The 12,782-nt window shown below is 46.3% G+C and overlaps 1 protein-coding gene across 1 annotated transcript; it reads right to left on the bottom strand.

The window, feature by feature from the left end:
- Positions 1-851: 851 nt before the first annotated feature.
- On the bottom strand, positions 852-3,668 carry LOC123430573 (transcription factor LAF1-like). The gene is made up of 3 exons (XM_045114432.1): positions 3,180-3,668; positions 2,717-2,846; positions 852-1,730 (listed from the first exon to the last, which is right to left on the bottom strand). Exons 1-3 carry the CDS (start codon positions 3,313-3,315, stop codon positions 1,163-1,165), a joined length of 834 nt encoding a protein of 277 aa, XP_044970367.1. The 5' UTR covers positions 3,316-3,668; the 3' UTR covers positions 852-1,162.
- Between the last annotated feature and the right edge of the window lie 9,114 nt (positions 3,669-12,782).

Genomic DNA, 12,782 nt, shown 5'->3' with positions numbered 1-12,782 from the left:
GGACGCGCTACCCCAACTCTACTTCCGTTGCACGACATTGCTCATCTAGTGGTAATGACCTGTGGTCCATCTCCGTAACATGTTCTTGGATGTTCCGCGTGTAGATTTTTTTTAATTCACATACGATGCACCTACGGTAGAACTCAATCGTGGCTAGACAAGTTTATCCCTGGGCGGGTGCTGGCCCAGGTGGCCACGTCAGCTGAGACATCGGCCACGATGAAGTAATGATAATACTAAATAATTCCTTAACAACAACTCAAGGTTTCATAAGATTGGTCGTAATGGAACGTATCATTTACTAGTATCATGCATATGATATTAGTGTATAATACTATATTTATAATACATATATCATGCTTCTGTATCATAAAGACCTCATTTGAAATGTTATTTTTTTCCTTTATTTAATTGTGTGACACCTCGGCAGAAATGACTAGTTGGCATGTATGCATGTTACTCTCTCCGTACCTAAATATAAATCTTTTAAGATATTTCATTAAATGCCTACATACGGAGCAAAATGAGTGAATCTATACTCTAAAATATGTCTATATACATCCGCATGTAGTTCATTAGTAAAATCTCTAGAAAGACTTATATTTAGGAATGGAGGGAGTAGTATATTTAGGAATGGAAGGAGTATTACATACTACTCCCTCCATTCCTAAATATAAGTGTTTTAAGAGATTTCATTAGGAGCTACATACGGAGCAAAATGAATGAACTAACATTGTAAAATATATCTGTATATATTTGTACGTAGTCTTCTAGTAAAATCTCTAAAAAGAATTATAGTATTTAGGAACCTAGGGAGTATGATAGTTTCGTTGTGACCTGAGGCATTCTCATTCAGAAATGAAACCATGAAATCCTTGTGCTCCGTTATTATTTCTGCACGTTCTCCGGGACTCAGAGCGGGGCTACAAACTCTACGAAGAAGCAACGCTTCGTATGCTATTTTGCACGCTAAAGTTTAAAACTGCACAATTACCCGCAAAAAGGAAAAAAAGAAAGGTTTAAAACTGCACAAACACGGCACGATGATTTACAGCACCGAACAACGAATCAAACTGACACCCCACCCCGCGACGAGCCGCACAACACTTGGCCGCTCGCTCCATCGATCACGGCGGTTCAAGCCCCCGTCTCTCCCGCCCGCCTAGTTGATCCCGAGGAACTCGCTCATGGAGAGCAGGTCGCAGAACCCTGCCCCGTCCTGCATGTGCATCTGGCCCGCGTCGAACCCCCAGCAGATGCCGCCGTCGCCGAGCTCCTGCAACGAGTCCGCCGCGTTGCTCACGGCCTGCTGCGCCGGGCTGCCGCCGAAGGCCGCGTCCAGGGCGCTCGGAGCTGGAGCCATCATGCCGGTGCCGTAGTCCATGTCCATGTCCATGTCGAGCCAGTCCGCGAACATGACCTTGGGGAGCACGGGCGCGTGCGGCCGGATCGAGACGGCCGCGCCGGGGACTGTGAGGCTGCTCGACTCGTCGGCCGTCGACGACGATTCGGGCGGCCCGGACGAGCCGGAGTTGCACGGCTGCTGGTTAACGACGCTGCGTTCGCGGCCGCAGCCGCTCTCGCTTGGCGTGGGGCTCCGGGGCGCGCCCGAGCCGGCGGATTTCGCTGGTGACCGCGCGCCCTCGACGCGCTTCTTGAGGTACGAGTTCCAGTAGTTCTTCACCTCGTTGTCCGTCCGGCCCGGCAGGTGCTGCGCTATCTGAGACCACCTGCGCCAGAGAAAAAATCTCTCCATGTCAGACAAGCAAACCGTCAAGTAATTTGGAACTAATCATCCCCAGGTTTTTTTTTTCTTGTTTTTTTGTTTAATCTCGGGGTATTGCGATTGTACAGTCGCTCCAATAAATAAAACCTATGATTGTTGCAGACTTGTAGCTGCTCCTACAAGTCTTCTCCCATCAGAATGTCAATGTCAAAGCATCTGTTACACTATCATTGGTCTCAACAGTTGACTGTACTTACAGCCGTGTTCAGAAATGATTGTACACACAACATCTCCATTATCAAGATTAAGCACGGTGCTGTACTACTAGCTATGATATCGGACATGCGAAACGAAATGGAAACGAGAAAGCCCAGCTTGCTTGCACCGACAGGCAACTGCAAAAAAGACCCTTTAGACACAACACAAGCCTAGCGTAGCGATCCTCACTTGTTCTTTCGTCCCTTTTTGTCCCAAAAAAGAGGTTAGCCGTGACCAAGCCGGCTTTCCATCTACGCAGTAGGTTAGCGAAAGCGAGGCGCTTGCTCACTGTCACCGAACGAGCACTCGAGAAGAGAAGCGATCGAGTGCCTCGATGTGGAACGCAGGTGTCAGCATCAACTCAGCCACGTAAAGCGGTCTCCATGTTTTTCCCCTTGGCAGACATCAGCATTTCCCCTTGTTTGAGCCACCAAATCAAAAACGTTTTTGTTTCACTTTCTGCCCTGAAACCCAACTGGCCGGCTTAACGACACTACCGTGCTGACACTAGCAAATTGGCATCGGGCTGCAGTAGGCAGCAATATGTGGCATGCGCGAGACTACGGGTATACTTTTCTCTTCCTCTTGTTGAACTGATAAGGATGATTGTTGATTAATTGGGAATTTCTGATTGATTCGATTCAATCGCGGCTGGTAATCAGTTGGCGTCTTGCTCCGAAGAAGATGAAGGTGGAAGAGGTGAGAATTGGGGTGTGTGCTTGGGATGCTTACTTGTTGCCGAGGGCGGCGTGGAGGCCCATGACGGTCTCTTCTTCCTCCCGGGAGAACATGCCGTGCTTCAGCCCCGGCCTCAGGTAGTTGATCCATCGCAGCCTGCAGCTCTTGCCGTTCCGCTGAAGCCCTGCAAATTCATTCACGGCAAACCTTTAGTCCCCACCCCACTTGCCAAGGTACATTTGACAAAATTCTGCTGGATTCTTTTCCGAAAGCACCGCAAAAATTTGCTAAATTCCACTGGCGGCATTAACCCCCCACCTCCCCCCTTCCCACGAGCCAAGGTACATTGCAGAACCTCAACAGGAAAGCAGGGGAAATTGGGCATGAACCTCGCAGGCTCGCCGCAATGCGAGCTCGCAAGAAAATCCGTGCAATTCCCCTTGGAAATTCCCGGGGGAATCGCGCGCGAAATGCTGCGCGCGCTTGGTTGGGAGCGGGAGGGAGTTCTTGATCTTACCGGCCTTGACGGGGACGGTGCTCCAGCAGCTGTGGCCGTGGCGGACGATGAAATCGCGGAGCTTCTGGTCCTCCTCCGGCGACCACAGCCCCTTGCGGTGCTGCGCCTTGGGCTTCTGGCACGACTTGCACCCCATCAGTTCCCACGAAATGCCGGAGGTGCAGGAGGACGGGCCGGCGATGCTGTGCACTCCAAGCAGGAACGGCGAAGGGGGGTTATGATTTGATAAATAAATCAGCTTTGAGAGGCGTGGGAGGGGCTGCGGTTTGCTGTGCTGTGATGTGTGCACTGTTGTGTCGGTCTCTGCGCTTTGGCGTGAGGGCCTCCGCACGACTTTATAGACCCAAATGATGAAGCTGTTGGGGCGCCTTATCGTGGGGATAGAGAAAGATTAGTCACCGGTTGTTTTTAGTGATCGCAAACGCTTTGAGATAGCATATCCATTGATTTATGTTGTGCAATGCTCGCTTATTTAGTAAAGCTTCTTTATCAGTAGCATATAATAATCATAATAATACGAAAGGCCTGGAATTGTAGAAAGAAAAATCCGTCTTGGAGACACCCAACTATAAGTCCTGCAAAATGTGTACTCCCTTGGTTTTTTATTTTGTTCGCATATTAGCTTTGTCTCCGGTCAGATTATTTAAATTTTGATCAAGTTTAGATAAAAAAATTATTAATGTCCACAATACCAATTAAATACCATTGAAATCGCCACTTAATATATTTTTATACCATATATACATATTATTGTGAAAGTTTAGATTATTTTTGATAAGTTTGGTCAAATTTATAAAGATTGACTCATGTCACAGCTAATATGGAGAGTGAATTAAAACGGAGGGAGTACTTTAACAACTACCATCCTAACCATGATTTTAGTTGATGTTTATTTAAAAGATATCTACCATCCATAGTTGATGTTTATTTAAAAGATATCTAGCATTTTAATCTTTGAATCCAATGTGTTCATTTTATTGTCGGTACCATCTTTTGGAATAATCCAAGAGAAATAAGAATCAAAATATATTAAAATTCTTTGCGATACCCAATTGTAGAGCTTCCCTACTACTCCCATAATCTATAAGAAGGAGGTCCCTCATAAATTTAATCACATGATAGTTTAGTACTACAAGATGGCTTGGGCCAAGACCATAATGATCATAATGCAAAAGCTACCATCCTATGGAGATCATTTAAAGAAAGACTTGGCACTACTAAGGTCACTAGCTCACCCTTCTTTCTTGTTGGTACGCTAAATACATCTATTAATCTTGGAGATCTAGAGGTTCCTTCTTTCACATAAGAGATTAATGATGTCATAAAAAATCCCTTCGTACAAGGGTCCTCGACCATATGGCTTTAATTATGCTTTTATTAAGCCATGTTGGGATATTATTGTCAAGTATATTTGTGAGCTTATTGAGGAATTCTATCATGGAATGATTAACTTGTAGTTCATTAGTGCATCTTTTATCATCCAAAGGAAGACAATCCTCAAACCTCAAGTGACTTTAGGTCAATTTCCTTACTTAACTGCACCATAAAAAAAGCTAACAAAGCTGCTTGCAAACAATCTGCATAAAGTAATTCTCAAACTACCGCATATAAATCAATTCATATGTTTTTAAAGCAGAGCCATCCAAGAATGTCTTGCTTGGGCTTTTCATTTCTTGTTAGGGCCTACAAAAACAATTGTCTTAAAGATGGATTTGGATCTTAAAGTGAGGAAATAAAAATGGGGGAGGCCAAATGAGCCCACCATAATAATAAAAAAATGATAAAAAAAGAATGAGAGAAAAAGAGAGAAGGGACTTTGCTACTATCCTTTAACATACTTGTGCCTCAAAGTGGCATCTTGTTCTTCATATAGATAATCTCATGTTATATTATTCATATGCTAGTGGGAATCAATTTTTCATAAAATTGTCTTGTATATTACGATGACGGGCTTCCTAAAATGCATGTGGTCTTCATGAGCATGAAAGTTGGATGCACACCCCACTTAGCCCCAGTGGAGCTTTCATACACTTATAACTCTTGTGCATCATTTGCATGACAATCCCTACTCCTTGCATCTGTCACGCCCAAGATGCGACCCTATCCTCAATTTGGCACGAGGGCCTCGTCAGGGATAGAAGCGCATCTCGTCGTGTCGCAAGAATGGATATCGTTACAAGTACATGTACTGAAGAGAAGAGTTATATAAAGAGTTGGCTTACACTCGCCACAAGCTACATCAGGGTCACATCAGTACATTACATAATCATCACGAGTAAGAGCAGGGTCCGACTACGGACGAAAACAAACGACAAAAGAAGAACGACGTCCATCCTTGCTATCCCAGGCTGCCGGCCTGGAACCCATCCTAGATCGATGATGAAGAAGAAGAAGAAGCAACTCCAAATGAACAAACAACGCGCTCGTGTCAAGTACCCTTTACCTGTACCTGCAACTGGTGTTGTAGTAATCTGTGAGCCACAGGGGACTCATCAATCTCATTTCCAAAGGTATCAAGACTAGCAAAGCTTGTTAGGTGAGGCATGGTTAAGTGGTGAGGTTGCAGCAGCGGCTAAGCATATATTCGGTGGCTAACTTACGAGTACAAGAAAAGAGGGGGAAGATCTACGCATAGCGGACGTGACTACTGATGATCAAATGAATGATCCTGAACACCTACCTACGTTAGACATAACCCCACCGTGTCCTCGATCGGAGAAGGAACTCACGAAAGAGACAGTCACGATTACGCACACAGTTGGCATGTTTTTTTAATTAAGTTAACTTCAAGTTATCTAGAACCAGTGTTAAACAAACTTTCCACGTTGCTACATAACCGCGGGCACGGCTTTCCGAAAGATTTAACCCTGCAGGGGTGCTCCAACTAGTCCATCACAAATTACCACAAGCCGCATAGAAATCCTCAATCACGAAGCTCGCGATCTCGTCGGATTCCCTAGTGGAAAACCTCAACTCTGAGATTACCCAAAGCATCACCGGAATCCCGATGCACAAGATATTCCGTCAAAGGTAAAACTAATCCAGCAAGGCCGCCCGACGTGTCGACGATCCCGATAGGAGTCGCGTACCTCGTTCTCAGGACACGGCGGATGAGCTAGACGTCGGGATCGCTAAACCTCCGGGTGACCAGAGGGGCGCCGGACATCGCTCATGTGGGGCCAACACTCATGAGGAGCACTGGCCCGGGGGTTGATTAAATATCCTCGGGTTAATTACTCCCTATGCAGTTTGTTAGTTATTAGGCAAAAGTAGTACCAAAGTTGGGCCCTGCCAGACCAGCTTTAATCTAAAACGAATTATCAAGGGGGTCCCCATAACAACCCCGATCGTGTTAGGAGCGCTCGTTTATGGAACATAACACCGGTAGCCAAAACTAAGGGGGCAAAGGTGGAACAAAACACCAGGCTAGAAAGGCCAAGCCTTCCACCTTTTACCAAGTATATAGGTGCATTAAATTAAATAGCATTAATAGGGTGATATGACAAGGAACCCATGTTTTCACATGGAAGCATCTGCACCTGCAACTAGCAACGCTAACAACAGGGTTAAGCAAGCAGTAACATAGCCAATCAGTGGTTTGCTAGGTCGAACAGGTTGAAGGTAATCATGGCATTGTTGAGAGGCTGATATGGAAACATGTGGTAGGCAACGAGACATAAACGGTAGCAACGAAATAACTAGCATGGCAATGATAGTAATGGTATCTGGGGAAATGATCATCTTGCCTGAGATCCCGCTTGGAAGAAGAACAACTCGGTGAAGTCAGCGAACCAACGTAGTCGAACGGGTCCTCACATTCCGACACGCTTGCGGAACTCTATCGAGACGGGCAAACCGGAAACAAACATCAACACAAGTATTCACCACCACAAAGCGAGACATGATGCAACCCTAATATGATGCATGAACAGGTCATCGATGCACGGGATGGCACGACAAAACACCTCACACATACACTACACATTAAATGAAGCTCGATATGCAACGGGTTGCATATCGACGAAACTCCACGTTTAAAAATTTAATTAACTCCCATTAATTATCACGGCAATATTAAATGTTGTTAACATGGCAAGGGGTGTAGCGATGATCCTACCTGGCACCCTAGTCGGTTATCAAACGGGGCACGGAACGTAGCTACGGCACGAGAGACATGCAACACACGATCATATGCCATGAATGCGTCATGCATGAGAGTTCAACACATCACGACAAGGAGGGAAATAAGCATGGTGTCGCCATGGCGAGCGAGAGGAAACCATGGCGGTAAATCGGAAACGATGCCACGGCAACATTCGGGTCCCGATAACTCGAGGAGAAACCGGTGCCAACGTATACGAACGCGTGCGGGAATGGTAAATAAAGATGGGGTGATCCCGTATCTCGGGTTCCCATGTGTCGAGGGCTCGACGAAAAGGAAGACGACGTGCACGGCAAATAAACGGTGCATACATGCATTCAACTTGTACAACACACACATCCGTACATCACTAGCACACGGTACACGACATGCCCCATCGGTATACCTTCGACGCGTGCGAATCGGAGGGGTTCAATCGAAGCGGACGTCGTGGTCGTCGTGGAAGTAGTCGTTCACGCGCCGGTAGTGGAGGTAGTGGTACACGGTCTCGTCGACGGTAGTCGTTCGCTCGGCGTCGTGGTTTCCAGGTCTTCGGCGTCGGTAGTCGATCACGGGTCTTCGGCGATGTCGAGGAAGTCGAACTCGCCTCCGGGGGTCGTCGAGGGCGTTGTGGAAGTCGGTCTTGTCGGTTCCATGAAGGAGGGGTTGGTGCACACGGCGACGGCAAGCGACGCAACAGCAACATCAAACGTGCATCGACGGCACAACGAAAAGCGGCTACATCTAGCGCCAGCAGGCTTCGACTAGCATCGGCAGCAAGCTAGCTAGCAAGCATCAACTGCAGCTAGCACATCGGGCAACAACAACCTAGCAGCAATATCAGCGAGGCACACAGGAGCACAAGCTCGGCAGCAACAAGCATGACAGCTTGCATAGCAGTAGCAGCAACACGGCACAACTCCTGCAGCTAGCTACAGCACACAGCAGCAACATCAAGCAGCATCAGCGACTGCAGGCAAGCAGGGCAGCAAGCAACGCGCGCATCTACTACCGACAGCAGGAGTAGCAGCATAGCAAAACGCAACAGCGGCCTAGCAGTCTAAAGCAACAGGCAAGCATCAACGCCAGCAGCCAACGACACAACTCGGCACGAGCGCAGCAACAGCAACGGCAGCGGCGTGCTACCTCGGCGTCGGCAAGGGAACGGGCGGTCCGGCGAGCACGACGGGGCGGCGACCGGGAAGCGAGCGAGGACGACCAGGGGGCGAGGCTGACGGGGCGATGAGCTCGGGCCTGGGGAAGCAGGGGCGACGGGAGGAGCTCTCCTCGCAGCAGACGGCGGGCGGCGACCACCATGGCGTGCGGGGGCGAGGTCCGAGGAGGAGGAGGCGTCCACGGTGCGCAGCGCGGCGGAGGGGAGCCCCTGGCGGCGGGCACGGCAGGGCGGCGCGCGGGTCGGGCACCGGCGGCCTGGAGGTGGGCGGCGGCAGCAGAGGGCCTCGGGCACAGGGGGCGGCACGCTCGGGACTGGAGGGGCGCGGCGACGGACGGGAGGCCAGGGCGCAGGGGCGCTGGGGCGGGAATCGGTGGCGGCAGGGCAGGGCTACTGGCGCGCAGGGGGGAGAGGAAGCGGCGGCAGGAGGGGCGACGGCAGGACGGGGCATGGCGGCGAGAGAGGACGGCGCGCAGGGCTGCCGGAGGGATCGGGGCGCCTGCAGCTAAGGTCGACGACGGCGTGCAGGGGTGGAAGAGGCGGTGCGCAGAGGGGACTAAGCGTGGTGGGGCGAGGGAACAGAGGCGAGGCGGCGGCCATGGCGCTCGGGAAGAGGCGGCGCTGGGGAGGACGCTCGGGATCGGGAGGGAGAAGGCGCTGGCAGGCAGAGGAACGAGAGGCTCCCCCTCTCTCGCTAGGGTTGGAGGCCTGGCTTGGCCTTCGGCCGGCTGGGCCTCCTCTAAAAGTTTTTTTTTTACTTTTTAAAACAGAACTCCTTAAATAAAGAAAGGCCTTTTAACACACAAAAAAAAGAATAAAATAAATGTTTTACCCCTTTTGAAAATTATACCCCAACTCTAAAGTAGCTTGGGCATTTTTAAACAATAAAATGAAACCCCTTTTACGAATTAAAATAAAACCCTACTTAAAAGAATTTAAAAAAAATCAAAACCCTTTTTAAAAGAATTAAAATCACAACCCTTTTAAAAAGATTTAAAATAAGCTCTTTTAACAAGAAGATAAAAATAACCCCTTTTCGAAAGAATTAATTAAAACCTCTTTATTCAAAGAATAAGTAAAAGCCTTTTAAAAGAGAAAATAAAATGGGAGGGTTTTTAAAATGAAACAAACGGAGAGTAAAATTAAAACCTAAGGTTGCCCCTACGTTTAATAAATGGACTTTTTAAAAGAAGACGAATATTTTGGAAGAGGGGTAAAGTTAGAAATCTTTAGAAAAACCACAAAACAACTTAGGAGGGGAGAGGAGGGAAGAAGGTTTAGGTCGGCGGTGCAACGGGGTTTAGCGGTGGCTCTCACGCTCCCTCTCTCATCGCGCCAACAAACGATGCCACTCACGAAACACTAACACCCAACAACACGAAGCAACAAGCAACACCGACAAAACACCGATGACATGATGCCATGCATGATGCGATGATGCAAACTACATGACGGTGCAACGAATAAAAACTAAACACACGACGAAAACGAAATAAAGGGGGGGATCTTCTGGAACGTCGGTCTCGGGCTGTCACAACTCTCCCACACTACAAGAAGATCTCGTCCCGAGATCCAAGAATGAAAGGGGGAGAGGATGAGAAAGAACAAGAGGTAAAAATTAGTCGCTTCTTTGACAAACGAGTGAAACCAACGATCCTTGAAGGTTGCAAGACGATGAGGAATGACATGAGAAAGAAGCCAGAATTCACGGAAAATTTCGGCAGCACTTCGGTAGGAAAATGGGACAAAAAATTCGAAAAGGTAGAAGAAATAGACAATATTCATAACAAACAACTAAATAGAGCAAGGGAACACCATGATCTTGCTAGAACAACAAGATTGACCCAAAAGAGCAATACCACAGAGCCTCCGGAACAATAGAATAGGAACTAGCTCAAGCGGAAGAAGAGAATGAAGAAAGGAATGACAACTATCATCACAAATGAACTTGACAAGCACCCTTGCGAGAAGAATTGAACGGAGTTGTTGGAAAACAACAACGAAAGAACAAGACAATAGTGGGCTTATGGAAACCTTTTCAAACTAATGAAGTGACAACCAGCCACTAAAAGAAACAAGGATAGATTGGGAGAAACAAGACATGAACAATCTTACACCAAGAGGATACATCGAGAACTTGGATTAATGACAAGCACCAAGATAGCACAATCCCTAGGAAAGCTTTAGGTGAAATCCAAACCAAGATAACTCAATGAAGAAATCATGGGTTGAAATAACTCATGATCATAGAATTGGTGGTTTTAATTATCTCATTCTTGAAAGGAAATCTCTTCGAGGCTCCTACACTAACAAGAAGGCTATAATACCACCTCAAAGGATAAAGGAAGAACAATTGCACATATGAATGCAAGAGAAAGGATACTAGAGGTGCTCCAACAAGAATCTTGAAGAACACATGAGAATGAATTGAAACCTTGATGAACCACCATGAAGGACCTCCGTATACAAAAGAATGATGCAAAGATCTCAAGGTAGAAATGAATAAGATTAAAGGCCTTGCAATGATATAGATGAAGCTTTACAAAGAGATACTACTAGACTTGGAACTTCGGAAAAGAAAGATAAGCACTTGAGAAAACAATTGATATCAAGAGCCACTCCGGAAGAAGAATTGAAATCTCTTGGAAGAAGGAAGAACAATAAGAATTATGTTATGCTCATCCTTCATCAAGTATAATTGATGACAAGCAATGGTTCTAGCATACAACTTATTCCTCTAAAAATGAATCTAGAAGAGGCAGAGAGATAAGCACCACTTGAAGCCAAAAATGAAAGAAGCACGGGTAAGAATTCCAATTGAATGGGAATACCAAGAAAGCATGGATAAACATGAGAATGAAGAGATCTTGATCCACCTGAGAGAGAAATTTAAACAAGACACCAGAATAATTGAGAGACGAACGAAGAGACAACAATTGAGAAGAATTGAGGATGAAAGCTGAAAGCTGAGAACGAAGAATCTTCTGAAATGATAGCCTTCGGAGGACCGAGAAAGAAAACAACTCAGAAATGCACCGGATAGCAAGAAACAGATTCTCATGAATGGAAACAAATTCAAGATGATAACACGAAGCTGAAATGATGAATATCCAAGAGAATGAACCAAGATTCGAGAAAAACACTCCTTCGAATTGCAAGCTGAGAATGATGACGAGAGCAACACCAAGAATAGCTGAGACACTCCGGAATAAAGAAGAATGAAAGGTTGAGCCAAATATGAGAGTTAACTCAAATAGGCCTTGAAGAAGGGATATGACTGATGAAATTCATACTTACGTCATAGTTGAAAAGAATTAAAGATCTCCGGAAAGATTAAAAAGCTATAACAGATCCTGGGAAAAACCTGTGGGTTATGGGCCCACTCAAAGAAATCCACCGTTAGAGAAGATTGCTGGAAAGATTGATATTGCACCGGTATGAAGAGGACTAGATAAGGTTAGCACCTCGAAATAATTGAAAATATTGGAAACAAGAACTACTGAGATAACTTCAACACTCCGGATAGAACAGAGAGAAACGACAACAAGAAGATAGGCTGATAAAAATTTCCAACATAGGAAAGAATTACAAGGATGAAAGGATATGATGAACACGGATAGCTGAATTAAATTCACCGGTAACGAAGACAAGAATGAACAAAGATGAACATGAAGCTCCTGAGAATCTTCACAACGAATCACCAGATAAGAGAGAAAAGAACACATAGCGGAAGCACAATGAAAAGAAATTCTTGGATGGAAATTGAATCGCTGAGAAAAGGGCGGGAGGGTGGGGAAAAACAAAGACAACTTGGGCTAGAAGAGATGAACTCCGGAATAAACGAGAGAAAGATCTTGCAAATTGGAGAGGGTTGAATCCACTTGGAGAGAAACACATCGGTTGAAAAGACTTGATACGATGACTCCGGTTGACAAGAATTGATCTGAAAATTTGGACGAACAAAAGAATTTGCATTCCCACATAAAAATATGAGAGCGCCACTTAGGAAAGATCTGAAATCACCACTTGACATCGAAGCAACACGAATTACCATATACAACAAAACAAAGGGATGAGGCTTACGAAACAAGCCAGAACAAACTCATGAGAAAGATTTCCGTTCGATATTTTCGTGGACAGGATCGCACGGGCACGATTTACAGTAGTCATCAAGTGCAAGGCAGTGCACCTGACATACGAAGCGTCCCCGAGTCATAGCAAGCTACAAGGACTCTTTAAGACACAACATGTACTGCTGTAAGTCGACCGTGAACAAACGAATCCACTA

This window comes from Hordeum vulgare, chromosome 2H (assembly GCF_904849725.1).
Source record: "Hordeum vulgare subsp. vulgare chromosome 2H, MorexV3_pseudomolecules_assembly, whole genome shotgun sequence".
Taxonomy (NCBI): Eukaryota; Viridiplantae; Streptophyta; class Magnoliopsida; order Poales; family Poaceae; genus Hordeum; species Hordeum vulgare.
This window is presented reverse-complemented; position numbering and strand designations above follow the sequence as displayed.